At 44.3% G+C, this 25854-nt stretch overlaps 3 protein-coding genes across 5 annotated transcripts; all 3 read left to right on the top strand.

Moving 5' to 3' along the window:
• The first annotated feature begins 842 nt into the window (after nucleotides 1–842).
• LOC109645292 (myelin regulatory factor-like protein) lies at nucleotides 843–12783 on the top strand. 3 transcript variants are annotated; one of them, XM_069520116.1, is made up of 25 exons: nucleotides 843–986; nucleotides 1798–2039; nucleotides 3490–3628; nucleotides 3863–3956; nucleotides 4451–4512; nucleotides 4675–5098; nucleotides 5314–5529; nucleotides 5642–5837; nucleotides 5998–6074; nucleotides 6300–6410; nucleotides 6486–6576; nucleotides 6653–6853; nucleotides 7040–7148; nucleotides 7297–7406; nucleotides 7487–7632; nucleotides 8602–8754; nucleotides 8852–8923; nucleotides 9342–9385; nucleotides 9631–9786; nucleotides 9868–9903; nucleotides 10102–10186; nucleotides 10408–10482; nucleotides 10739–10850; nucleotides 11482–11553; nucleotides 11825–12783. In XM_069520116.1, the coding sequence occupies exons 3-25, from the start codon at nucleotides 3556–3558 to the stop codon at nucleotides 11948–11950; spliced, it is 2841 nt and encodes a 946-aa protein (XP_069376217.1). In that variant the 5' UTR covers nucleotides 843–986; nucleotides 1798–2039; nucleotides 3490–3555; the 3' UTR covers nucleotides 11951–12783. The 3 variants fall into 3 exon arrangements, 2 of the variants coding, with proteins under 2 accessions (XP_069376217.1, XP_069376216.1); XM_069520115.1 differs by lacking the exon at nucleotides 843–986 and having other exon boundaries at nucleotides 1779–2039; XR_011240183.1 differs by lacking the exon at nucleotides 843–986 and having other exon boundaries at nucleotides 1784–2039; nucleotides 10102–10190; nucleotides 10413–10482.
• A 3367-nt stretch (nucleotides 12784–16150) lies between these two features.
• On the top strand, nucleotides 16151–21399 carry cct2 (chaperonin containing TCP1, subunit 2 (beta)). Its single transcript, XM_069519439.1, has 16 exons — nucleotides 16151–16284; nucleotides 17124–17198; nucleotides 17303–17368; nucleotides 17507–17618; nucleotides 17847–17923; nucleotides 18045–18157; nucleotides 18242–18444; nucleotides 18536–18636; nucleotides 18856–18983; nucleotides 19303–19406; nucleotides 19604–19723; nucleotides 19839–19967; nucleotides 20045–20148; nucleotides 20436–20535; nucleotides 20707–20848; nucleotides 21070–21399. The coding sequence occupies exons 1-16, from the start codon at nucleotides 16198–16200 to the stop codon at nucleotides 21098–21100; spliced, it is 1692 nt and encodes a 563-aa protein (XP_069375540.1). The 5' UTR covers nucleotides 16151–16197; the 3' UTR covers nucleotides 21101–21399.
• Nucleotides 21400–22089: 690 nt separating this feature from the next.
• On the top strand, nucleotides 22090–25424 carry nots (nothepsin). Its single transcript, XM_069519440.1, has 9 exons — nucleotides 22090–22230; nucleotides 22466–22646; nucleotides 22921–23038; nucleotides 23233–23351; nucleotides 23579–23778; nucleotides 24309–24434; nucleotides 24737–24881; nucleotides 25002–25100; nucleotides 25197–25424. The coding sequence occupies exons 1-9, from the start codon at nucleotides 22169–22171 to the stop codon at nucleotides 25371–25373; spliced, it is 1227 nt and encodes a 408-aa protein (XP_069375541.1). The 5' UTR covers nucleotides 22090–22168; the 3' UTR covers nucleotides 25374–25424.
• Nucleotides 25425–25854: the final 430 nt, after the last annotated feature.

Here is a 25854-nt window from a genome sequence, read left to right as displayed (position 1 = left end):
CAGTCGTGAAGGTGAAGACGAACTTTTATTCACCAACATAAAATAAATAATCTGATCAGTTAGTCCCTGATCGCCATGACGACGTGTTCACGTTCAATGACTGAAGGTCGACGTCAACATTTGTATTTGATCTTTTCTCAACAAACTTTATTTACAAAAATCCACCACTTTAGGAAACAGACACAAAGCTCTTCCTCCGTCATCTTCATCTTCATCTTCATCGGTCTGAGTCTGAACCCACAAACGGCTGTGAGTCATCGGGACTAAAGAAGGTTTGAACGATTACACACTGAGTCAAACTCATCGTTCCACATCATCGCTCACTGAAACACGAAGGATCTGAAGGACGAAGGTAAAGTTTGACTGAGGCTGAAAACAACTTCAGTCAATGAGTCAGGAATTATTTATAATTATTATTATTATATCTTCATTTTAAAAAAGAGAAACAGCTGCGGAACCTTCCACAGTCTGGAGCTGAACTTCAGCTGTGAACGCTTCCTCCGACCAGAGGAGGAGTTCTGGTTCTGGATCAAACTGAACCCGGTTCTGTTGGTTCACACTGAAAACACTTTGTCGAACCAATCACAGGAAGTAGAGACACATTAAACCATAGAAGAAGACACGTCGGCCATCTTTGTTCACAGATATGGACTTGATGCTGCTGCGGTCAGAGCTAACATGTCGGTACCATGACGCTGATCAATCCTGTGTCTGTGAACATGTTAACATCAGGATGTGATGTTTACATGTGCAAACAGAAGACGTGTCATCACACTCACTTCCTGGATCATCGCTGAGACGAGCGTCAGGTGTCACTTCCTGTTCCTGTTTGAGGAGTTTTTGGAATCTGAAGTTTCAACGATGAGTCATCGAGGAGCGAATGAGTCGTTCACTCACTCATCGTCACTCGTTGACATCTTCCGTCTGAACGCCGCTAGTTTCAGTGTTTGTGTGTTTGTGGCCCAGAAGAACAAAACCAAGTCGAGGTGAGTCACTCTGAGTTTATTCTAAAACAATCGCACAATTACCCAGAAGACACCGTGACGGCCTCTGAGTCACTGTTCACTCATGTGGTGGTGAATTTATTTATCGTTAATTATCCTCAGAGTGAAGCTTCTTCAACAAGTTTGATTTCACGTTAAAACAGAAATACGTCAACATATGAAAGTAAATGATTGTGTGATTATTGTCTTTATCTCTCCGTCTATATAAAGATTATATTTGATGTTTATTTATGTTTCTGTTCAACACTTTATTTCTTCTTTTTGAAATCTTGATTTGCTTTTATTGAATCTGTTTTGAATTGTTTAGTTTTCACTGCTCACATGTACCAGTTGTACTTTTAGTTCGGTTTAAAGATGTTTTTTAGTTTTACTTGTTATTCTCTTTGTAACAATGTTCACTAAAGTGTTTAAATAAAGTTTCTTTTTCTTATTGAACCTTATTTTTGGCTGCGACACGCCTGTGCTGCCCCCTGGTGGCACAGAAGATGAAAGACATCACAGTGGGAACAATGAGGCAAAAGGATGATTTTTAAAATAAATATATTAATACATTTAAATCACATTTCCCCTCAAGACTCAAAGATCTGAGTTATTTTTAAATTACACATTTTTAACAAGTCATTCTATAAAACTGGTTTTAAAAGAGAAAAGTGAGTTGACTTGTCTGTAAACATCAGCATTGACATGACTTCCTGGTTTATGTATTCACACACACACACACACACACACACACAGGTGTGTTTTACGCCTGCGTCAGGTGTGTGAACGTCTTTTCCCACTTCGCTGTTCAAAGGTCAAAGTCCAGCTGACGGACAGAGACGATCCACAGACGCCACAAACAACAAGAACCTTTATCTCAAAGAAACGTTTCCTCTCAGTCGGGAAATAAAATCTGAACAACAGAAGAAAATCGGAGACGTTTGTAGAAACGTTGGGATCTAAGATCTGACTCTTCATGGATTCTACCTGAGGACGAGCCGCTCGGTCAGTCACAGACCGTCGGCCCAGCGGCGGCCATCTTGGAGAGAGACACAGGTGTGTTTGAACAAATATGTGTGAGCTGCTGTTCGTGTCGAGAATCTGCAAGAATCTGAACTTTACAGAAATAAGATGGAAAAACCAAAACACAACTTCATCCACAATAAATCAACAGGGACAGAATCCAACACTGAATAAGTGTTAATGTCAATGTGTTTATGTGAATCAACAACAGGTCATTGTCATAGAAAACAGAATCTAGTCAACGTCCTATAAAAACCTTTTGCTGTTTTCGAATTGCAGTAAGAAAATGAAGAGATTGAAGGAAACATAACTGCAGAAAATATAAAGTTAATAAAGATTTGTTTCTATATATTGACTTTATTTTCTCGGGTTCAGTGAACTTTACGTTTTCAAAAACTTGAAGTTGAGTTAACTCACTTTTAAAGGCTCATTTAAAGTAAAATAAACTTAATTGTTGTACAAAGCGACACACTGGGTCGTGAAGTTGAACAAGAATAAAGAGTCTTCATAGTTTTATCGGTGGAAACTAAAGTTCTCGACTTTTAAAGCTGAACTGCTTCTTTAATCTCACTGGTTTAAGTTTAGTTTCACTTCTGCTGTTGTTGTATAAAATACACTTACATTCATCTTCTGCATTAGAGCAACAATCTGTGTGGAACTTTGAATCCAGCTGCAGAGGAAACGATGACAGAAACTTTTATTAAAACAAGTTAGAATAAGAGGATGAATCTTATAATAACGTCAGTGTAACCATAAAACAAATCTATAAAGTTAATGATTTATTCAGCTGCTGCTCGACTTCAATCAGACGTTCATTCAAATATCTTTCAAGACGGAAACAATTTTTCCGTCTCATGTTTTTTCTCTAACTGTTTGAAACACAACATGTCACAGTCACACAGAAATATTCCAAGCGACTCGTGCATCATAATGATTTTAAACATTTACACAGAATTCACAGAGACGCTGGTTTTAAATGACTCAAACTAAATGTAACATGAAGTTATTTTATTCTGAAACGTAGGTGACATGTGAAGACAAATACAAACGACTAAATGACTAAATTAGTATTTTTAAGAGAATCCCTCAAGGTGCTTTATACGTTGGTTCTGAGCAGAGTCTGGAAACAGTGCTGATTAAAGATAAAAGTTTTCTCTTCCAATTAACTGGAATTAACGTAAAGTGATGGATTAAAAAATGACTAAATGTTCCATAAACTCCTCGAAGGACACGTCGGCACCAATGCAGCAATAAAACCAGAGACTTGTTTAATCCACCAGGACTCACAGGTTAAGTTTTGTGGCCAAAGTTTTAACCTTGAACTCTGCGTCATTATCAGTTTTCCTCCTTTCACCTACAACCTGGACAATCAGCTGAGGGACGCATTCGATAAAGACTCAAACATCTTATTAATCTTTAATTTACTTGTCTCCAGAAGTTCTCAGAAAACATCTATTCATGTTTGTGTTTATTCTCTCGGCAGCTCCTCCAGCAGAGCCCCTCCTGATCCGTCCCCGCTCCCCAGGCCCGGGGCCTCCTGCCGGGCGACATGGAGCCCGGAGTCAGCCGGTTGCCTCTGCAGGTGCTGGGAGAGAACGAGGCGCTGCAGCAGTTCTTCAGTGGTGAGATGTGACTTCTCTTCATCAGCTCATATCTCAGATTCTCTTATTTGAGAGTTTCAGGACAGTGGCCTCTTCTCCTCCGTTTATTCAGAAACAGATTCAGATCCAGATCACAGTGGATTTGTAAACGTTGATGAGGTTCTATGTGACGGTCTGATTGGTTCTCGTCATTCTTGAGAACCGGGTGACGGGTTCTGATGTTTGAGTCCAAACACGTGGTTTGTGTGTGTGCAGATCAGGATGTGAGTGGCGTGTTGGACAGCTCTGTCGCCGTGGACACGAGCATCCTGGAGCAGTACCTCGGAAACGACATGGATCCCAGCAACTTGTAAGATTCTCACCTGAACTCGTTCACAACAGGAACATGTGGGGGTGGAGTTTGTAGAGCAGCAGGAGGCGGGACATGACGTATACATTCTGATATTTTAATATATTTCATTTCATCGCCGCACAGAGAATAAATGCTTTAGCTGCTGGATGGTTCCTGGACACACATGCTGTTATATAACACGGGTGGAAACAGCTGTGACCTGGTTGGTTATCAGTCGCTGCGAAACCTAGAGATCATAAACAACCTAAAACACATTATTAACACAAACACACAGAACCAGAACAAACGGTGGGAATCACAGGACAAAATGAACGTCACATGTTTGTGTTGAAAACAAAGAGTCAAATATTCACAGGGAAAATGTTAAATATCAATCATGTAAAATAGTTCCCATACTTAAGAGGCTTTCTAAATACTGTTTGTCTCTTGTCCAGTTGCATCCACCGAACCAGTCATCATGTCTTTTGTGTGCTTCTTTGCATATTTCCCAGCATGCTCCCTGAGTCTCCTCCTGACTCGAGCTCGGAGGCCTGTTCACCTCCTCAGATACCAGGTAGTTTTTATTGTTTTTCTCTTTTACCTGATCGATGCACAAAAATATCAAATAAAAAATAACGAGGCCAGACTTCTGCAGTAACAACGTCTTCTGGGCTTTAATGTATTTTGACTTTATTCATTTGTTGTCATAAATATATCGTTCTTTTCTAAACACCAGACTTCCATCACGAGCCGCCTCGTTGGTCCAACCAGCACCCCACCCGGCAGGCGTTTCTTCCCCCCACCCAATCTGCTGCTTCTTCGTCCTGTTGCTTTAAGGATCGTGGCCCCGCCCCCGGCCATCACGACCTGCTGACCTACAATCAGCTTCACAGTTTGGGCCTCACTAACACTTACATCAAGTCTGGGACTCCGCCCATCCCACCTGCCGCCCCTGCACACCTGCACCAGCACACACACCACTCACCTGAACACACACGCTACCTGAGTCCAGAGAGCTGCCCGCAGGTGTGCACCCCCCCCACACCTCCTTCTCCGTCCCTACCTTCCTCCAACAGCTATGCGACACCTCGCACCGGCCCGGTCCCACAGTCGATCACACCAGCTTCAACCAGTTTGTCGGCCCCCACAGTTTACACCCAGTAAGCAGATCTTAACTTTTAGTCTCTCTGAAGTCGTCATCATCACAAATATATATCGTAAACATTTAAATTCCTTTCTGTGATAAGAACAAACTGTTGTCGTCCAGGTTGTGCAGGAATCTCAAGCCTTCTTGACTTAAGTCAGATTTTTTACATTTCTCGGTTGCATACGTTGATTCTCTTGAATAATTTTATCTCACGTTATCTTTCTTAAGCTCCTCAGAAAGTAAAAAGAGGAGGAGATCTGAGTGTGAGGAACCGTCGTCAGGGATCGAAGCTTCCAGCCGTGATGTTGACGGGTCTTGCGGTGGAAGTGCAGGAAACAGCGCAGGTGGAATCGGAATCAATTTGGGATCCTACCAACTTCTAACCTGGGAGCATTATAGACCAGGACAGTGGAGCACTTTGTACAACAGCAGCTACCAGACAATGTGAGTAAAGAAACCAGCTTCGGTTTGACATCTGGAGCTGTTGAGGTATCCGGATGAAAAGTGTCAATCAGACATCTTCATATCAGCACGAATGGTTGTCCGTTGTTTCCAGGTCTCCTCCCGCCTTCCACGTTGACGCAGATAAAGGCTTCAACTACTCTGCAGCTGACGAGGCCTTCATCTGCCAGAAGAAGAACCACTTTCAGGTCACCATTCACATTGGTGTGGCCGCAGAGCCACAGTACGTCAGAACCCCCAACGAGACGCAGGAGGTCGACCACTTCCTAATAAAACTGTTTGGGGTGAAGGTACATACAGAACTTTAGGATCTAGGCATCAGAGACACAGAACTCAGACAGGAAGTGCTTGGGTAGCACCGGAGCACGTATTGACCATAACTGTTTATACAGATGGTCGACATGACGGTTCCCATAAGTGAAGTGTTGTTGTTCTCTTCTAAACTTGCAGCTCGAATCCCCGAGCCACCAGGTGACCATTGAGCAGTCTCAGCCGGATCGCAGTAAGAAACCCTTCCACCCTGTCAGGTAGGTGACAGATGTAGAGTCCGTACATGCAGCTGGAGCTTCGACGTCTGTCTGCGTGGACAGTAAAAACTTTATGGACGATAGCTAGAAAGTGGAGCAAATGCCCAAGTTAGAGATCTCTTATGTTATTAAAAGAAGTGTAAAATGTTTTTGGTTCATTATGAAACAATTAATAAATTTGGCATCTCGATAATTTGACACTCTTTTTGAACTCTGAACTTCCAGGGTGAACCTTCCCGGAGGAAAGATCTCAAAGGTCACGCTCGGCCGGCTGCACTTCGCCGAGACGACGTCCAATAACATGAGGAAGAAAGGAAAACCTAACCCTGACCAGAGGTGAGCGAGATTCTCAGTGAATTACCTGCAGGCAGTTAGCAACACGCCACATGCTAACTGTACCTGCTTCTCCAGGTACTTTCAGATGGTGGTCGGCCTGTACGCTGCAGTGGGAGACGACACTTTCCTCCTGACGGCTCTGATGTCCGAGAGAATCATCGTCAGGGTAACAACACTACAACTATAAATCAAAAGCTCCCTGAGACAAATCTCAGAGGATAAGAGTCGTCTTCCTCCTTCAGGCATCTAACCCTGGTCAGTTCGAGATGGACGGGGACGCCCTGTGGCAGCGCGGGGCAGTGCAGGACGCTGTGGTCTGTCAGGGTCGGGTCGGCATCAACACCGACTGCCCTGACGAGGCGCTGGTCGTCTGCGGCAACGCAAAGGTGATGGGCACCATCATGCAGCCGTCAGACTTGCGCGTCAAACAGAACATTCAGGAGGTACGACGATCTTAAGTATTTGTATACTTGAACAAAGTGGAAGCGATTTGAAGGTTTAATATTGGACCAATATTAAAACTTTACTTTATTTATTATATTTGTCTGAAATATACATTTCACGTCAAAGTTTTTCTTATCTTTAAATTCTTTTTGTCATTTTGCTGATTCTGTACGAACGTGTGTCAGGTGGACTCTGAGCAGCAGCTGAGGAGAATCACTCAGATGAGAATCGTTGAGTTTGATTATAAACCAGAGTTTGCGTCGACGATGGGGATGGACCACATCCACCAGACCGGTAACATGCTTATTACAATAATGAATCATGTGTTAGTACACCAGGTGAGAGGTGAGGGTATTACACGAGTACTGACAGTACTCGTTATTCAGGTTATAATACAAACAACATCAATAGTATTGATGATCCAGGTGTAATTGTTATTCAGGTATAATAGCTCAGGAGGTGAAGCAGCTGCTGCCGACAGCAGTGAAGGAAGTCGGAGACGTCACCTGCACTGATGGAGAGAGGATTCACAATTTCCTCATGGTGGACAAGGTACTTCCCTTCCTTGCTTCCTTCCTTCCTTGCTTCCTTCCTTTCTTCCTTCTTTGCTCACTTGCCTCTTCCTCCTTCAGGAGCAGATCTTCATGGAGAATGTCGGGGCGGTGCAGCAGCTCTCCAAACTCACAGACAACCTGGAGACTCGAATCAATGACCTGGAGGTCTGGAACCGTCGACTGGCGAAACTGAAGAGCCTGACGGGCAGCCTGCGCTCCACAGGGTAACTTCCTTCATTCATATCGTCAACGAGCCATTCATTTATTAATTTATTCACTATCCATCTTTATAAAACCATAAAACCATTTACAGCAGCGAACAAACAGAAGCACAGTAAACTCACAGTTGGATTTACCTCAGTTGGTCGTTCTCCACAGTTCAGGGTCGAGCAGATGCTTCTGACGTCGTCCTTTAATTGCGTTTAACTCGTCTCATTTGAGCCAAAGTTAGAAATAGTTTAACCTGAAGGTCTCAGGAACATTTCAGGTCTTTTTATTAAACAAATGTTTATTGTACAATAAACTTCTGCAGAAGAAAAGAGCGGCAGCAGCATCACAAACCAACAGGAAATAAGTTTTCTATAGATGTAATGTACTTTAGTGTTTTATCAAAAATGAATAACTGATATAAACAATCAATTATTTAGAAGAAACGATTCACTTAATGGAGGAAAAAAGAAGAATTACATCGATCACCTGAATGTCTCGTTTAAAAACTCCAGAGTGAATCTTAGAACTGAGAAGACGACTGGTTAAAGAAAAGATAGAAGAATTAAAACCATGGAAAAGTACTGTGAAGAGTGTGTGTGTGTGTGTGTGTGTGTGTGTGTGTGTGTGTGTGTGTGTGTGTGTGTGTGTGTGTTGCACAACACTCTGTTATCAGTGCATTAACAGAAATCATAGTTCAAGGACGTCCGGCGTTATGAAGGCTACTGTGTGAAGCAGATCGTCCAGAATGAGCTGTCACTTTAAAAAAGACGATAAAGTCGTAAAAGAGTCAAAACAACAGAAAACTGCTGAGCTGTTGTTGGACTGTTGAAAGGAATTATGGGAAATGTAGGCGACCACTGAATAAAGATAAGGTTAAAAACTCTCGATGAGTTAAAGTTTTCACTGAGGAGCTGAACTCATACCGGGGCTTTGTCTAACGTGTCAAAATAAAAGCTCCTGTTCTCGTGTGGGTTCTCCGACAGGAAACTCAGCATCGTGTCGTCGACTTCGGGGGCGGACACGAGTAAGAGCGCGAAGGTTGAGAAGGAGCGTGGCAGTCAGAAGAACGTCCACTGTGTGAAGCACAAGGTGTTCCGGGCCGGCGTCTTCAGCCTCATCGCCACCGTGGTCATCTGGTGAGTCACCTGCTGCCTCTACTGAAGATCTGTTCAGTGAAGACACGACATTTACATGTGATCTGTGTGTGTGTGTGTGTGTGTGTGTGTGTTGCAGTGCCATCGTCATCATCGCTCTGTATCTGCTGAACCTGATGAAGAAAGACTTTGACGCGTATCCTGGCAACAGGTAAACAACCGAACTCACTCACTTTGACAGGAAACGTTGAGGAACGTCTCTTTTTAAGAAACAACACAAACGATCGCCCGATAGCAGCTGAACAAGCAGAGCGTTCCTCAGGAGGTGGAGACCAAACCTCAGGAGGTGGAGACCAAACCTCAGGAGGTGGAGACCAAACCTCAGCAGGTGGAGACCAAACCTCAGGAGGTGGAGACCAAACCTCAGGAGGTGGAGACCAAACCTCAGGAGGTGGAGACCAAACCTGGAGATAAAAGAGGAACACTGGACTTAAACTGTTCCCAGATCGTGTTCCTGCTGCTTCACAGGAGAAACTCAGGACAGTCGTGAAACAATGATGAAATGTTTGTGACCTCATCTACGCGCTCTGTGTGACGTCATGATGCCGATTGTTGTCTCTGTCTCTTAGCAACGGCAGCGACGCTCCGCAGACCACCGCCTGGAGCAGCACAGGTGAACCTCACACGCTTCTACTCGTGTTTATGTGACGTGAACGATCATCATGTGTCTCCAGTCGTTATCAGGACAGTCCAGATAACTGCTGATTAATGAATGAGGTCATTCACTCACTGGCTTATGTCATCGTCCTCCTAATAATAACCTGTGATGTCATCTTGTAGAACATTAAAACATCATGGAGAACATTTTTTTCACGTTCCCAATCTTTCTGTAAATGTTTAAACTTTTCTCTCCTGTAGTCCCGCCCAGCCGCCCCCCCGGCCCCGGGCCCCCAGATGTGGACTTCTGTGACCTGTTGTACTGCGACGAGGTGTACTGCTGCCCGTCGACAGCAGAGGGCAGCACTCACTTCAACGTCACTGGGTCGGGCGGAGCAGACAAAACAAACGTGACAGGTAACGACAGGCCGACGCTCGTCAACATTAAAAAACACGATTCACGATTTAATGTGTTTTTTTAATTTATTTCTCCTGCAGGAAAACTTTATCACCAACTAGAAGGTTCCAAAGACTGTAAGTGTCTCCATCTTTAAAGAAACACAACGATTTTATTTTGACAGATTCTGAAATGAATGAAAATATAGCAGAGAGCTTTCCACAGTGAAAACTCTCTGCTGCCCCCTGGTGGCCTCCGTTGTTTTTATGTAATGAAATTTACCGAGCGTCTTCAACTCAATGTGACGATGTGACGATGACTCTTGGCTCCGTCAGGGAGAAACACCACCATCCATTCTTTCCTGATCAAAGAGAACCAGCAGCTGATCGACAGTAGATACTGCGTCAGAGACGACTGTGGGTCAGTGACGACTCTTTATTCACAACGTTCATCAACAGTGATATCAAGTGTCGTGTTTAAACCGGTTCTTAAAATGAACGGCTGCATGTTTCACTTTCATCCTGAGGAGAAGACGATGTCATGAAACAAATTTAAACAAATCATAATTTAGTGTGTTTTTCGTTTTCCAGAGTGAGTGTGATTGTGTTCCTCTGGATTCATGATGTCGTTGTTTCCTTCAGTCCAGGTAGATTCATCTACAGAGTTCCCATCAGCCCCTTCGTCCCCGTCAACATGAGAGTCACTCTGCTCATGAAGTAAGAAATAAAACACACATGAAAATAACAAACTTCGTCTCAAACATGAAATATTCATTTCATCACATATTGGATTATTTTATTTTTATGTAGGTTTAGATAAAGATTATATTCAACTAATAAAACTGTTCATTCTATTTATTTTTTCTTTGTTTCAATATATTGTAAAATGATTTGTTTTGTCACATCTGATCGAGTGTTTTAATGAGAGACTAAATGTGAAACTATAAAGTGAATGAAATGTGTCTGTGTGTAGTTCCACGGAGCTGCTGGTGGTTTATCTTTGCACGTTCGATGAGTCCGCAGCCTGTTCCGCTCTGCTGGATGTGAACACTGTCACAGGAAGCAGATACCCATCGAACTCACAGGTAAGAGACGTGACGAGCAGTCGATGTTCTCCATCTTCTCCTGCAGCTTCTAGTAAAATGTGAAATGTCAGAGTGAGTCCACTCCCCAGTGAGCGAGCGGACGTGTCTCTGAGGTTTCTAACACGTGACGGACGTGAAACTGAAGAACACAAACGTCTCAGGATGAAGAAGAGGAGCCGAACATAGAGAAGACGAAGACGTCAGCTTGGAAAGACGAGGAGGCTCCGGATGTTTTGTGAAAACTGCTCGTGTGTGTGTTGTTGTCACTGAGGTTCCACTCAACTGACTCGTTACCATGACAGTTAATAATGCAGGAAGTGTGTGGGGGGGGGGGCGTTGATGAATAATGGATGTGTGGCAGCGTTTCCTTCTCATCGGGACGACAACACGTTAATCACGGCCTCTCACACTGATCCAGGACCTGCTGATCTCACAGTGACCAACATGTCGTATGGACACACACACGACGCACACGTTTCTTTTCCAGATGTTTCTCGAGCTCAGAGCTGCTTTGTTTTTTGTTAAACCGTCTTTTTGGAGTCGAATCCATCAAAAGCAGAATGACTCAGGATTTAGATGGTGAAATGAAAACGTGTATCTCGATGTGACTGGTGTTTCTTTGTTTCTGCAGGGAGAACACGAGTGGCCTCTTCACGTGGCTCGACTTTATCACAGCTCGTATCACTTTCGCTCCACAGTCGCTGTAAGAACCTCTAACGTGCTTTTTTATTTGACTCATCAGCTTCACGGCCTCTTGTTCTAATGGATCCTCACGAGAGAGGGAACGCTCAGAAATCTTCAAACAGAAGTTTGTTCTGTGAAAAAACAAAGTATTTTGTATTTGTGAAACTTTGACTAAAGTAGAATTTAACAAGAAGCTGCACATCTTCCTTGAAACGCAGACGACAGACTGATGTTCTGATGTTTCTCCTAAAATGACTTTGTCAATAATTACGACTTCTGTCTTTCTCCAGGGTCAAGCAGACTGCAGTACTGACCATCACTTCGCGGGGGTGCTCTTCACTGACTACATTTTCCATTTCTACAGACACTGCACAATACACACCGACAGACAGACTCCTAAAAATATCACACTTTAATATATTAAATACAGATGTTTGAAATATTCTCACAAAGATGATCGTCAGAGAAATCGTTTTTTAAAAGATGTGTTTTTTATTATGACATAAATCATTTGTGCTGAAATAATAAACTGTCACTGCTGAAGTGTTTAGATTTTACAATCTTCTTTAATTCACAGTTTTTTGTTTCCTGCGTCGTTAATGTTCAGCAAGTCGAGAACTCGATTAAAGTGATGAAAAGTTTAGGTCAAAGTTTCTGTCATTAACATCCAGACATCAGTGATAAATCAAAGATTTGTTTTTACCTTCAAGAAGATTCATTCAAATACATAAAATACACAAAGTTTTGTGAATCGTGGTTTTCAGTCAGTAATAAGTTTGTGTATTTTTTTGCAAAGTACTTATTGTTTGTCATTCTTATGGAAGACGATCACATGGACACAATAATTATTATGTGAATTCTGAGATTAAACTCTGAATTCAAAGAAAAACTTTGAGAACGACGTCAGGTTTCTCTGAATAAAACCTGAATTTAGATCTGGAGTTTAAATTTCTCATTTTGATTTTATCACTTTTTCTTTAATCCAGAAACTCAAATTTTACTTAAATTTTAGATGCTGAGAAATTAAAGTAAGAGACTTCCAGGAAATCCAGCTTCTTATCAAACATATTAAAAAAAAAGATATAAAACAATGTGCTCAAGTTAAAAATATAAAAGTTTAATAAAAAATATTGAAGTAAACTCCAGCAGTACCAACCTTGGTCTGATGATGGCAGCATTCTGAGTTCTGATGAAACTGTTAAACAGTCTTTTCTATGTGACTGGTGGTTTAATAAATGTTTCAAATGCATCATAGAATGTGTGAAACTTTTTTACAGAGACAGAAAAAACCACCACGCCGGTGTAAATGGTGGAACATTATTATAGAAGTTGTTTATCTTTATTTATCTGTTTGTTGTAAACTTGTTTGTACATAAACATGAAACTTAGTTGTGAGGGTAAAGTGAGCGATCCCCCCCGGTGGACATCTGTCATATTGCAACTCTGCGACCTGAAAAACTCAGTCAGTTGAATTATTACAATCCTGATTTTCGGAATGAGAAAATCAAAGTGTTAGTTTTCTGTAATTTTTACGTAAACATGAGGAATCGCGCATCATTACAGCAGCGTATTTCTTTAATTTCACTTTGGTGATAGGAAAATACTGGAGCCCCCTGGTGGTGAAACATGAAGGTCAATAACCACATCCTGACTTTTCATTTTCATAAATGTTTTAATTTAACTTAGTTTCCTTCGCTCCACATTTACAACGAGAAACATCGACCACTGAGCTTCAGCGACGAAGCAGCTTCTTGCAGACAAACACTGAAAACACACTGATGACTAATTCAGGTGGAGGAGGTGCAGCAGAAACACCGAACTAATGAGGTGTCTGAGACAAACGGATCAGCTGCAGAGGTAAAGTTGCAGGACGGAAACAAAACACACAGACACACAAAGCAGCAGGACGGAGATGGACGCTCAGCACAACGTAGGTATCGTCACATTTAGGAGATTTAACTGTTTCTGTCTTTATGGATTAACTCGTTACTTCTCTTCAATCTTTAGTTGTTTCATTATCACTTCATCGCTCTGACGCTGTTTCTGCTTAAAACAATGAGAATTCAACACGTTTGTTCCTTAAAGTGTGATTTCTACGTCGAACTTCTTGTTGCTTGAATTGTGTGTTTGTTGAACTGAAGACTCATCATTGAGTATTTCTGCTCTCAGAATGTTTGAATTATAGATTTTATACATTTCAATGCACAGATCAGTAAAGTCTGTTCACGTCCACAATAGGTAGCATGAATGAAGTCAGTCGAGTTAATCAGATAAATCCCCAAACTGATCAAATTCCTCGTGTTCATAGATATTAGAGTTAAAATCCAAATCTAAGCACCATTTCTTAAGGCAGCAACAACCTCCGTCACCTGAAGGGGGCAGTACATTGCATAACATCCACGGCCCTCCGCCTCATTTGTATATATTTGGTAAATGTTGGAAATCTATAACAGAAGCAGCTTTAACGTTCTTCAGCCTCCAACTTCTATGTACTCAGTTGTGTGTGTGTGTGTGTGTGTGTGTGTGTGTGTGTGGTGTCGCCTGTCAACCTGAGGACTGACGGACAGATGTGTCCTGTCACCACGGTAACTGTCATCAAGGGAAATTGTCTCTCTCCTCTTACCAGCTTCCTTTACTCTTCTGAGAACATGTAATTAACTGATACACTATCCTCTGTGTGTGTGTGTGTGTGTGTGCGTGTGTGTGTGTGTGTGTTGCAGGGCAGGATGGGAGCTCGTCATCTCTCGCAGATTAAGGAGGAGTCAGACAGCAGAGAACAAAGGTAACATACAATTCAAGAATTTTTATTATTTATTATTATTATTTATTAATATCTGAAAAAATAAAGAGCGACAGGTTTGAAGGTGATGAAGAGGAATCAAACTGATCTGACGTCTGTTTCGCTGCAGCTTTAAGTTCACAGAGAAGATATCGAGTTCACATGTAAATCATGAAGACGACACCAAACAAAAAACTTTGTTCACTGCAACTGAATTCAAAACAAAATGGATCCAAATATAAACGTGAATGGAAACGTTTCGTCTGAGAGGAACTGGAAACTCAATCTGTGTGGATCAATCTGATAACAAGTGTGTGTGTGTGTGTGTGTGTGTGTGTGTGTGTGTGTGTGTGTGTGTGTGTGTGTGTGTGTGCACTCATTAGCCTCTCAGCTCGACAACATGATGAAGTGAAATATGACCTCATCACTCTCTCTTCCTCCGTCAGTTCCTGTTTCCTGCCTCCGATTGTCCAGCGGCAGTCAGGAGGGGGCGGAGCATGTGAACCAGGTGTGGAGCCAGTGAGGAAACAGGAAGTGATGCGTCTGTCAGATCCGGCGTCTCTGAACGAGCAGCAGAAGAAGCTGCAGGACAACAGGAGTCTTCTGGAGGAGGTGAACACTGACACCAAACCACGTGGAGAGACTCGTCATGTCTGGAAGGATCCTGACAGACGTTAAATGAACGTTGTACAGTTTAAGTCTCTGTGTTTGATGAGAGTTTAAAACTCAGTAAGTTTCTGTGTTTCTCAGCTGGGTCGTATTGAGGCGGAGCTTCGAGAGGCTGTGCGTCTGGACGTCGAGCGGCAGCGAGAAGCTGAATTCCTCCGTCAACAGGAGAACAAGCAGCTGTGGCAAAACCTCTGTTACCTGAGTCTGAGCCAGCGAGTGGCCAAGTACACACACACACACACACACACACACACACACACTCACACACACACACACACACACACACACACACACACACACACACACACACGTGAACAGGCCGCAGCAGGGCCGTTGCTACATGAGCTGAGGGGGGGCCATCACAACATGACAGTGGCTGAGCAGTTAGTGATGTCATGAGATCATCAGATTCGTTGACGGTGTCTTTGTGTTTCCTGTCGTCACCTCCCACAGACCCTGGGTCAGCAGCTACTTCAGGACGTTTCCCATGCACATGTACTGTCTGCCCGTCCAGGCCGCCCGTCACAGAGGCAGGAGGCGGGGCCTGAACAAGAGGACATGATGGCGGATGATGAAATAAATTTGGTTTCCTCCCTCATCCACCATCATTTGCTGCTGTATGACTTTGGTGCAGGGGTTGGATTCCACGCCCCCATGTGGCTGCAGAGGGAACAGTTTAATAAACCAGTGGAGGCCTGAAGCTGCTGAATCCACTGAAACATGTTCGTTTAACTGCTGCATGAGCTGAATCACTTCAGTCACTGAGGAATCATGGGAAGATTTCTGAACATTACTCAAGTTTATTTCCATTTGATTTTCTCTTGTGTTCTGTCTTCGTGCTCTCACGTGTTCTCTTGTCGACCTCATGGCTGAATTTCTCTGAGTTGATCTCATCAGAACTGAGCAGCTCCGGAGCTCAGCCTGGAGCCAACATGTTTTTATGACCTTAAAGTTTTAATACTAAGAGTGAAATAAACTTTAACTCCACTGTAGGACTTTCTCAGCAGCTGGTGTTGCTGTTGTTTGTCGACGGTGATGCTGCAGAGAAAAAGTGCTGATCGGTGTCTGAGAGCGTGTTTTTCCTTTTCCAATGAGCTCACTACGAAGTTCACCAGATAGACTCGCGATATATCTCTCTCTCTTTATATCGAAGTCACTATGGAGGGAGCAGTGAGTGGGTCTTTTTAAGGAGAACGCGGCAGTGCTGTGTTTTCCATGATCCGCTGTGAACGCAGCGTCGCGTCAGTACGTCATTACGTCACGCTCGTGCCCGGCCCTCTCCTCTGCAGCTCGTGCATCATGGTGAGTCTGACGCTTCCTCCGCAGCGACTTTAATCCAACAACGTTCACTCGCAGCGAAACTCTTCTTCTCGGGTCGAACTCCAGCTCGCGTCGTCTCCGTCAAACTCATGCCGAGGCTCGTCCCGTTAGCTCCCCGGCTCGCGCCGCTGCACCGGTGAGGAAGCACATGGGCGTCATGAATGCGCTGGCGGCTAAGCTAGCTAAGCTAACCGGGCAAACGCAGCAGTTGAGAGAAATCCCGCACAGAATCCACGCAGCTGCGGGGTTTCTCCCGGAACTAACTCGGAGCCGTGACGTCTGAAAACGTTTCTCGTCTCAGTTTGTTTCTTGTTCTCGCTCGTTCTCTTTTCTTCTTAGCTAACTGTTAGCATGCTAGGTTAGCTTGTAGCCGGGGCTTTGTGACACAGAGGAAATCAACCTCCGACGTTCAGTGAATAAAAAGTCCGCTCGTTTTATCCAAAGTGAATTTTAAAACCTCTCGCGATCATCGAACTTTATCTGTTGATGGTTTTTTTTAACGATTTAACTTAAATTCGTAAATTTGAGTTAAAAATGTTCTCGTGGTTTCCAGGATGACAGGGGCGGGGCTCGACCGAAGCTGCTTTCAAAGCTGCTCGGAATGAAGAGTTTTCATGTTGTAGCTTCATTTTCAAGAGAAGCTGTTCAGCGTGTTCTGTTAAAATGGATTTGTTGCACTGAAGCTGGTTCTTTGCTCATCAAATACATTGTCGCGTGCATATGTTAAACACATCTTTCATTAGTTTAACTGATTGATGGATTAGTTGATTGATTAGTGTGTCTCTCCCCCTCCCTCCCTCTCTCTCTCTCTCTCTCTGCAGGCGTCCTTATCGATGGCCCCGGTCAACATCTTCAGCCATGGAGCTGATGAAGAGAAAGCTGAGACTGCTCGACTGGTGCGTGTGGTTTTAATTTTCGCTTCAAACTCCTTGAATTAGTAAAATAATTTATTTTTATCAATGAGTTTTGAGATGAAACTGTTTCTGTTTTTTCTCCTCAGTCGTCTTTCGTCGGTGCCATCTCCATCGGAGATCTGGTGAAGAGCACCCTGGGTCCGAAGGGAATGGTGGGTAATTTCAAATCTTAACAAGTGACATTTTGATTTTACAGGTTCTGGTTTTTCTTTTCAGATCATTGAAACCTCCTTTTGTTTAAAAGGTAAAAATCAGAAACAATCTCAGATTCAAATGTTTTGTTTTCTCAGGATAAGATTTTGATGAGCGGAGGGAAAGGCTCCGCAGTGACGGTGACCAATGACGGAGCGACGATCCTGAAAGCCATCGGAGTCGACAACCCTGCGGCCAAAGTTCTGGTTGGTGAGTGAAGATGCAAATTACTAATACTGGCAGAAATATAGATTAAATAAACCAGAGTCGACCGGTGATGTAGAGTAAAATCACAAAGAGAGAAATACATTAAATACAAAACACGTGATACTTCGGATGAACAAACCGGTCGTTGAACATTTTATTATTTGTATGAAACAGTAAAAGTCAATAAAGAACAGAAAGATAATGGAGTTTTTTTTCTGTTTGTGTCTGCAGACATGTCGAAGGTTCAGGACGATGAAGTCGGAGACGGAACAACGTCCGTCACCGTGCTGGCTGCGGAGCTGCTGAGGGTAACGACCTGTCGCTCTCACGTTGATTCTGCATCTGAAAATAAACAATGAAGATTTAAAGAGTCACTCTTTCTGCTGAGAGGAAAATAATCGCTCTTTAACCGCCACTGATCTTTCACAGGAGGCGGAGATCCTGATCGCCAAGAAGATTCACCCACAGACCATCATCGCCGGCTGGAGGAAGGCGACTCAGGTAGCCAGAGAGGCTCTGAGAGATGCCGCCGTCGACCACAGGTGAGACGGGTGAAATGTGTCGACAGCTCAAACCCTCGGTTCATGTTTTTAATCTTTTCTCTGCCTCGTCATCCTCTTCTGTAGCAACGACCCGGCTCGTTTCCAGGAGGACCTGCTGAACATCGCCCGCACCACTCTGTCCTCCAAACTGCTGACTCACCACAAAGACCACTTCTCCCAGCTCGCCGTCGCCGCTGTCATGAGGCTGAAAGGCTCCGGGAACCTGGAGGCAATCCACGTCATCAAGAAGCTGGGAGGCAGCCTCACCGACTCGTACCTGGACGAAGGTGAGGGCGCGTGACACTTGTCAACAATCCCAACCCTGATCTGCTCTCCGATCGGTCGCTGTAACGTCACATTTAACTGTGCTATGTCCAGGTTTCCTGTTGGACAAGAAGATCGGAGTGAACCAACCAAAGAGGCTGGAGAACGTCAACATCCTGATCGCCAACACCGGCATGGACACCGATAAGATCAAGGTACGATGCTTCCTCAGCGACTGATGGCACGGTCACAGATTCGTGGTGAACCTTCGACTAAGACTTTCTCAAGATTTCAAACCCGTTCCAATTGACGGGCGTCACACTGAAACTAAATAAAGCTTGTTTTTAACATGTGTCAGCTAGAAAATCAGCGTCATGGATCGTGAACGACGCACGCTAACAGAATATTGACGCGTGTGTGTGTGTGTGTCTCAGGTCTTTGGATCCAGGGTTCGCGTGGACTCGATAGCGAAGGTTGCAGAAATCGAACTCGCAGAGAAAGAGAAGATGAAGGAGAAGGTCGACAGGATTCTGAAACACGGAATCAACTGTTTCATCAACAGGTTCGAAAACGTTTCACAGAGCAACGAGGATCCAGAATTACCCAGATTATTTACTTTTAAAGCGAAAACTGCTCAATTGTGGGAAATCATGTTCAGGGTTTTATTTGTTTTATCGAATTTTAATTGTGTTAAAATAATTGGCAGATTAAATAATAACAAACATAATCATTAGCTGTTCCCCTGGACGGACGATTAGTGATAGATATGATGACAGGGAAAAGGATGGAGAGAAATGAAAGCAGTTACTCTCATCCACCAGGGGGCGTCACTGCTGACTTCACCGTCTTGTGTTGTGACTAAATCCTGATTCTCTCTGCAGGCAGTTGATCTATAACTACCCAGAGCAGCTGTTTGCTCGCGCCGGCATCATGGCCATCGAGCACGCTGACTTCGCCGGTGTGGAGCGTCTCGCTTTGGTCACTGGTAAAAAATATTTCATTTGTGGTTTAGTTTTATTCTGATTTTATTTGAAGTTCAGTCTGTGGCTCCTTTTCATCAATAATAATAAATGTTATGACACCACCTAGTGGCCGGAGAGATCGTGTTCAGTATTTTCTGCCTGAATCAGTCACGATGTGTTATATCACGTATTATTTAACTGTGTGTGTGTGTGTGTGTAGGCGGGGAGATCACCTCCACCTTCGAACACCCGGAGCTGGTGAAGCTCGGTCACTGCAAGCTGATCGAGGAAGTGATGATCGGAGAGGACACGCTCATCCACTTCTCTGGAGTCGCCATGGGTACAAACACACACACACACACACACACACACACACGGCTGCATTTGAAAAGCAGCTGTTGTGCATGTTTACATCACTTACACCCCCCCCCCCCCCCCCTCCCTCCCGTCCTCAGGTGAGGCGTGCACTGTCGTCCTGCGAGGGGCGACTCAGCAGATTCTGGACGAGGCGGATCGCTCGCTGCATGACGCTCTGTGCGTGTTGGCTCAGACCGTGAAGGAGCCGCGCACCGTCTACGGAGGAGGTACAGCGTCACATATTTAACATCCTTTAAATGTTCACGTGCTCGCCACCACTAACCTGAGTCCACCTCTCCGTCAGGCTGCTCCGAGATGCTGATGGCCAAGGTGGTGAGTGACCTGGCCAACAGGACGCCAGGGAAGGAGGCGGTTGCCATGGAGTCGTTTGCCAAAGCTCTGATGATGGTACAGACATGTTCTCTTTCATTCTGAACTTGGAGCGGAGGGTTTGAAAGTCATGTTCAAATATACATAAGCGTTGGATTCTCTCCTGCAGGTTCAAACCTCACTTACGATGAGTTCAAGGACCTTTAGGAAGTTGGGTTAAAAGACAAATAGTTTTTTGTTCTCTGGCGAGATTCAGGAGAAACCATCTGAAGAATGTGTCTGCTGCTCCGTCACTTATTTTAGTCGACACCTTGAACTGTTTGAATTTGATGAATATTATGAATAATTCCTGTTTCCCGCTCCAGCTGCCGACCATCATCGCTGACAACGCTGGCTACGACAGCGCCGACCTGGTGGCTCAACTGAGAGCCGCTCACCAGGAGAACAAGAGCACGTTTGGACTGAGTGAGTTACACATGAAACAGAAACACAAATATTAATCTGTTCTGAAAATCCTGTTTTAACCGATGAGTTGGGAAGCGCTGACGGAACCTGTCCCCCCGAGGGTTTAACTTCACACAAACCTCGACCGGTACCTGAACCGGGCGGTCACCTGACCCATTTCTTTCCCTGCAGACATGACTGAAGGCACCGTGGGCAACATGGCAGAGTTGGGCGTCACAGAGTCGTTCCAGGTGAAGCGTCAGGTGTTGCTGAGCGCGTCCGAGGCCGCCGAGATGATCCTGAGAGTCGACAACATCATCAAAGCTGCTCCCAGGTCAGTCATCACCGCGGATACCAACACGTAACCATGTGACTGTTAAATCTGCTCCCGGCAGGAAACCACGTCCAGCAGCAGAGAAGTGTTTGTGGCGGGTTGAGCTTTTAAAGTTTTCATATTTTGTCATCGTCCTGATCGCAGAGTACAAATATGAAGTTGCATAAATTTGAAAATACAAGTTCCTCAGTTCTTAATGTTGTTTTTTAATTTATTTACAGGAAGAGAGTTCCTGACCATCACCCCTGCTAGAGGAGGATGAAGAAGAACGAGGGGCGTCGGTTTTGTTATTTATCACCTCTGTGTCGTTCGATTCAAAGAAACGCTCCACTGGTCTTTTCTCTCTGTCATTAAACTCACTGTGGAAGCACTGCTCATGCTAATGCTTGCTGGACTGAATGCTAACAGTGGATACGTTCGTACAGTTTGTTTCTGATGCTAACATTAGCCTTGGTCGCAGCACTCTGCTTGAGCTAACGTTAGCACAGGTAGCGTTTAGAAAGGAAGTTTGGACGTTGTTTTGTTTACTGAAATAAATGAACCAATCATCATCCGTAGTTTTGTTTGTGTGTTTTCTTCAAGTCTCGGCTCCTGAGAGGTAACGAAATATAATAAACGTCCAAATTCACATATAAGAAATAAAAACAATCATCCGTCATCGTGTGAAAGAAACAGATTCTAGATTAAATGTCACTTCATCACAGGGTAAAGTGCTGTTGGGTTTTTTTTTGTTCCTTTTTCTGCCTCATTGAGTCGAGGTGACCTGAGTCAACAGTGGCCGCGTGAGTTCAGGGAAAACCAGAGATTATTGACTCCGACGTGAGGGAAACTGACTGATGTGGTTTGTCAGTTACTCGAGTGCTGTGAAGCTTTTCTCAAAGCAGCAGTTTTCAGATCTTCGTGAATCTGCATAAATTCATGTTAAACATGACGGCTCCAAAAGTGAAGCCAGATAATCTCCATCATCTGTCAGCTGAAGTGTGATTGACGGCTGAGCTGTGGCTCCGCCCCACCATCACTACTGCACGGACTCTAACCTTCAGCAGGACGTCAGAAGAGACGTTTAGCCTCATCAGGACCGAGCTGTGGTCCCCATGAGGTGCCCTGGTCCTGACAAGGCCAGTGTTTCTGCATGAAAAGGTCCTGAAGAGGTAACACACACACACACACACACACACACACACACACACACACACACACACACACTCTGAGGGTTTGTGATGTCACACTGACTCAGATCCAATCAGCATCAGAGAACCCTGATAAACTGCATCGTCTGCTGAGCTCCGGTCGGTCAGACGGACTGACAGAGTGACGGACATGTTGAGGCTGCTGCTGCTGGTTCTGCTGGGTTGGACGTGGACGGGCTCGGCTGTGGTCAGGTTGGAAAAACACGCCTTCATTCATATGTTTCTTCTCATAGAACAAACTAAAAATCTAACAGTTTAGTTTTCTTATATCTGAGGTTCAATTTGTGAGGAAGTTCGTCTGCCTGTAGATTTATGTTGACTCTCAAGTTCAAGTCCAAATCTTGGAAGTTCTTGTGATGAGTTATTTTCATTAACGACATAAAAAGATTCAGTCGGTAGATTCAAATCTTAGAACTCTCACCGGCAGGATCCCTCTGAGGCGGGTTCCTTCCATTCGTTCGCAGCTGCGAGCCGACGGCCTGTTGGAGGAGTTCCTCAGGGATCACCGCCCTGACATGTTCAACCGCCGCTACGCTCAGTGCTTCCCATCCGGCACGCCGTCGCTGCGTCTCGGACGCTCCAGTGAGAGGATCTACAACTTCATGGATGTAAGAATGAGGACAGGTTGGAGAGGTTGCTGGTTCAAACCTCACAGCTCTGCTGAAGCGCTCCTGAACTCCTCATGAGGCCCCAGGATTTTATCTGAGTTTCCTGCTTTTTAATATTGAATCGATTGTTCTTTACATGTGTTGCAGTGCTTTAACAATTCCAGTGGGGGTCAGTGTTATCAGATAAAACTTTAATAAGGACTCTGTGCCTTGCTCATGGTCCCACGTCAGTATAAAGTTGAGCTGGTGTTTCGGTGTCTGTGTTCTGCGTCAGGCTCAGTATTACGCTGACATCAGGTTGGGGACGCCGGAGCAGAACTTCTCTGTGATCTTTGACACCGGCTCAGCTGATCTCTGGGTCCCATCGTCCTACTGTGTCAGCCAAGCCTGTGGTACCACAACACACACAACACACACAACACACACAATGCTGCAGTAGTGTGTGTTTATTATTTGTATAAATATAGTAGTTGTGGGTCGGAACGGCCTGACTCTGTTTAGTGTGACAACAAGTCCAAGGTCTCTCCCCCCCTGTGTGTGTGTGTGTGTGTGTGTGTGTGTGTGTGTGTGTGTGTGTGTGTTACAGTGTTACACAAGCGTTTCAGGGCTTTTGACTCGTCATCGTTCCATCATGACGGTCGGATGTTCGGGATTCACTACGGATCAGGACACTTGCTGGGAGTCATGGCCAGAGACACACTGAAGGTCTCTTGTGTTCTTCACTGTTCATATGCTCAGCACAGAATGACGGCTGATACACACACTATATATTGTGTCATCAGCACAACAGTGGTAGAAGATACTTAAATTCATATAAAGTGAAAATAAAAGTGTCCTCAATGAACAGGATGCAAATGTTTTTCATTTTCTTTTGCTCAGTAGAAGCTGTAGATGAGTAGATGTCACAATACTCTGCAATCCCTTGTGTTCAGGTCGGTGGTCTGACCATCTCGAACCAGGAGTTTGGGGAATCTGTCTACGAGCCTGGGGCCACATTTGTATTGGCGAAGTTTGACGGCGTTCTGGGGATGGGTTATCCGGCCCTGGCAGAGATCCTTGGAAACCCTGTTTTTGACAACATGTTGGCCCAGAAGACGGTGGATGCTCCAGTTTTCTCTTTCTACCTCAGCAGGTGCGACTTCAGCAGTTTTAAGGAATTGATGTCACGACTATGTTCAAGCATTCTCATGGGGAACCACAGGGGTGTTTAAATGTTTCAGCCAGGTGAGTCCTGAAGGGTCAGAGAGATCCTGAGTCAGTTCTGGAGGACTCAGGGTTCAAGTGGGTTTCTGGTGAGTCCAGAAGTTGCAGTAAAGTTTAAGGGTTTAACGGTGGACTAAAGTTTTTCATCTAGAGATCCCAGTGACCTCGGGTTTTACTTGTGGTCAAGAAGTTTGGTCTGTAGGAGAGTTGAGAAGGTTCAGCTCAGTTTTATGACTTTATTGTTTTCAAGGCTTTGACAGAAAATCCCCCAAAAAGATCCTTGGATTTCAGTGGAGTCAGAAATTTGAAGGAGGGAGACTCTAGATCCAACATCCCCGTCGTGTGTGTGTGTGTGTGTGTGTTCGTGTCAAGCTTCTGTTTTCTAAATCACATTAAGCTCTCTAGTTTGCTGTTTGAGGTTCGGTTGACTAAACATGAAAACTCTTGGTGTCTCTGCAGAAGAACAAGTAGCGGCAGCACAGAAGGTGAACTGATGCTCGGCGGAACAGATGAGTCGATGTACATTGGACCAATTAACTGGATTCCAGTGACGGCTAAGGGATACTGGCAGATTAAACTGGACAGGTTCGCATGAGTTTCCCTTCTGAAAATCAGAAATATAACTTTTACTCTATTATTTTTGTGGCACGTTTAGTGAATATCAGAAACATCTCATGACCACATCCAATATACACACAGTTGTGTGTAGTCACAATTTACATTGTGGTGGTGTGCTGTGCAGTACACGTATCAACCACCAGAAGACAGTACAGAGAGACTTGTTGGACAAGGTGCAGTTATTCTTCATTAAAAGCAGATGTCCTGGTCATAGTCAACAAAACAAGAGTTTACACACCATGGACAATAATGACGTGTGTGTGTTTCAGTGTGGCCGTGCAGGGCGTGAGTTCGTTTTGTCCTCGTGGTTGCCAGGCGATTGTCGACACAGGAACTTCCCTAATTGCTGGACCGAGCAATGAAATCCTCAGCCTCCAGCAACTGATCGGAGCCACACCCACAAACATTGGAGAAGTAAAAAAAAGAATCAATATTAATCTCGTATCTGAAAGTGAATTCTTAAAACTTGATAGAAAGGAGGATTTAAAAAGAAAAACAGAAATGAGTTGAAACTCGACCTTTGTGTGTGTTCAGTTTTTTATCGACTGCGCCCGGTTGTCCAGTTTGCCTCATGTGACGTTCGTCCTCGGGGGAAGAGACTACACGCTGACTGCTGAACAATATGTCAGGAAGGTAACGACATTAACGGTGGTTGCTGACTGTGTCCTGTCACCAACACAATCTCCACAGTGTTCTGTAAATATGAAATCTCTCTGTCCCAATGTTCAGGAGATGCTTGGTGACAGGGAGTTGTGCTTCAGTGGATTCCAGAATGTGGACATAGTTTCCCCTGAGGGCCCCCTGTGGATTCTGGGAGATGTATTTCTGACAGAGTACTACAGCGTCTTCGACAGAGGACAGGACCGGGTCGGCTTCGCGCCTGCTAAGCACCCAAGCAAACAATGACTGATCAGTGGCTCACAGCTGTGTGATCAATAAATATGGATAAGAAATGAACTCATTAGTCATTGCTGGTTGTTTTATTTTTAAAAATGTGTTTTGTGGTGAAGTCATCACTTCAAAAACAGAGATTATATCACAGATTATATCAAAAGATTCTGTTCTAGAAACCTTTCAAACCAGTAATCCTGAGGAGCTTGATGGGATCGGCCCTCACCACAGTTTGGTTTTGGGGTCTGAGCTTAAAACTCTTTTTAAACTTTTCGAAGAACCCACTAATATCTGGCTGTTGTCTGCGTGAGTGGATCCATCACGCCAAGGTCAAATGACTCTGCATGTACACAAGCTAACTGGGCCAGACGGTGAGGTGAGAGGGCCTCGGTTTTCAGTGCGTTCATGATGCACGGGGAAAAAAGAAAAGGCAAACTGCTTCTGCAACAAAGTGAAAGGAGTCAAACACCTTTTTCAAGCAGGTTTAACCACATTT

This window comes from Paralichthys olivaceus, chromosome 23, assembly GCF_024713975.1.
Source record: "Paralichthys olivaceus isolate ysfri-2021 chromosome 23, ASM2471397v2, whole genome shotgun sequence".
In the NCBI taxonomy this organism is placed as follows: Eukaryota; Metazoa; Chordata; class Actinopteri; order Pleuronectiformes; family Paralichthyidae; genus Paralichthys; species Paralichthys olivaceus.
The sequence above is the reverse complement of the archived record's forward strand: the minus strand, read 5'-3'. Positions and strand labels throughout refer to the sequence as shown.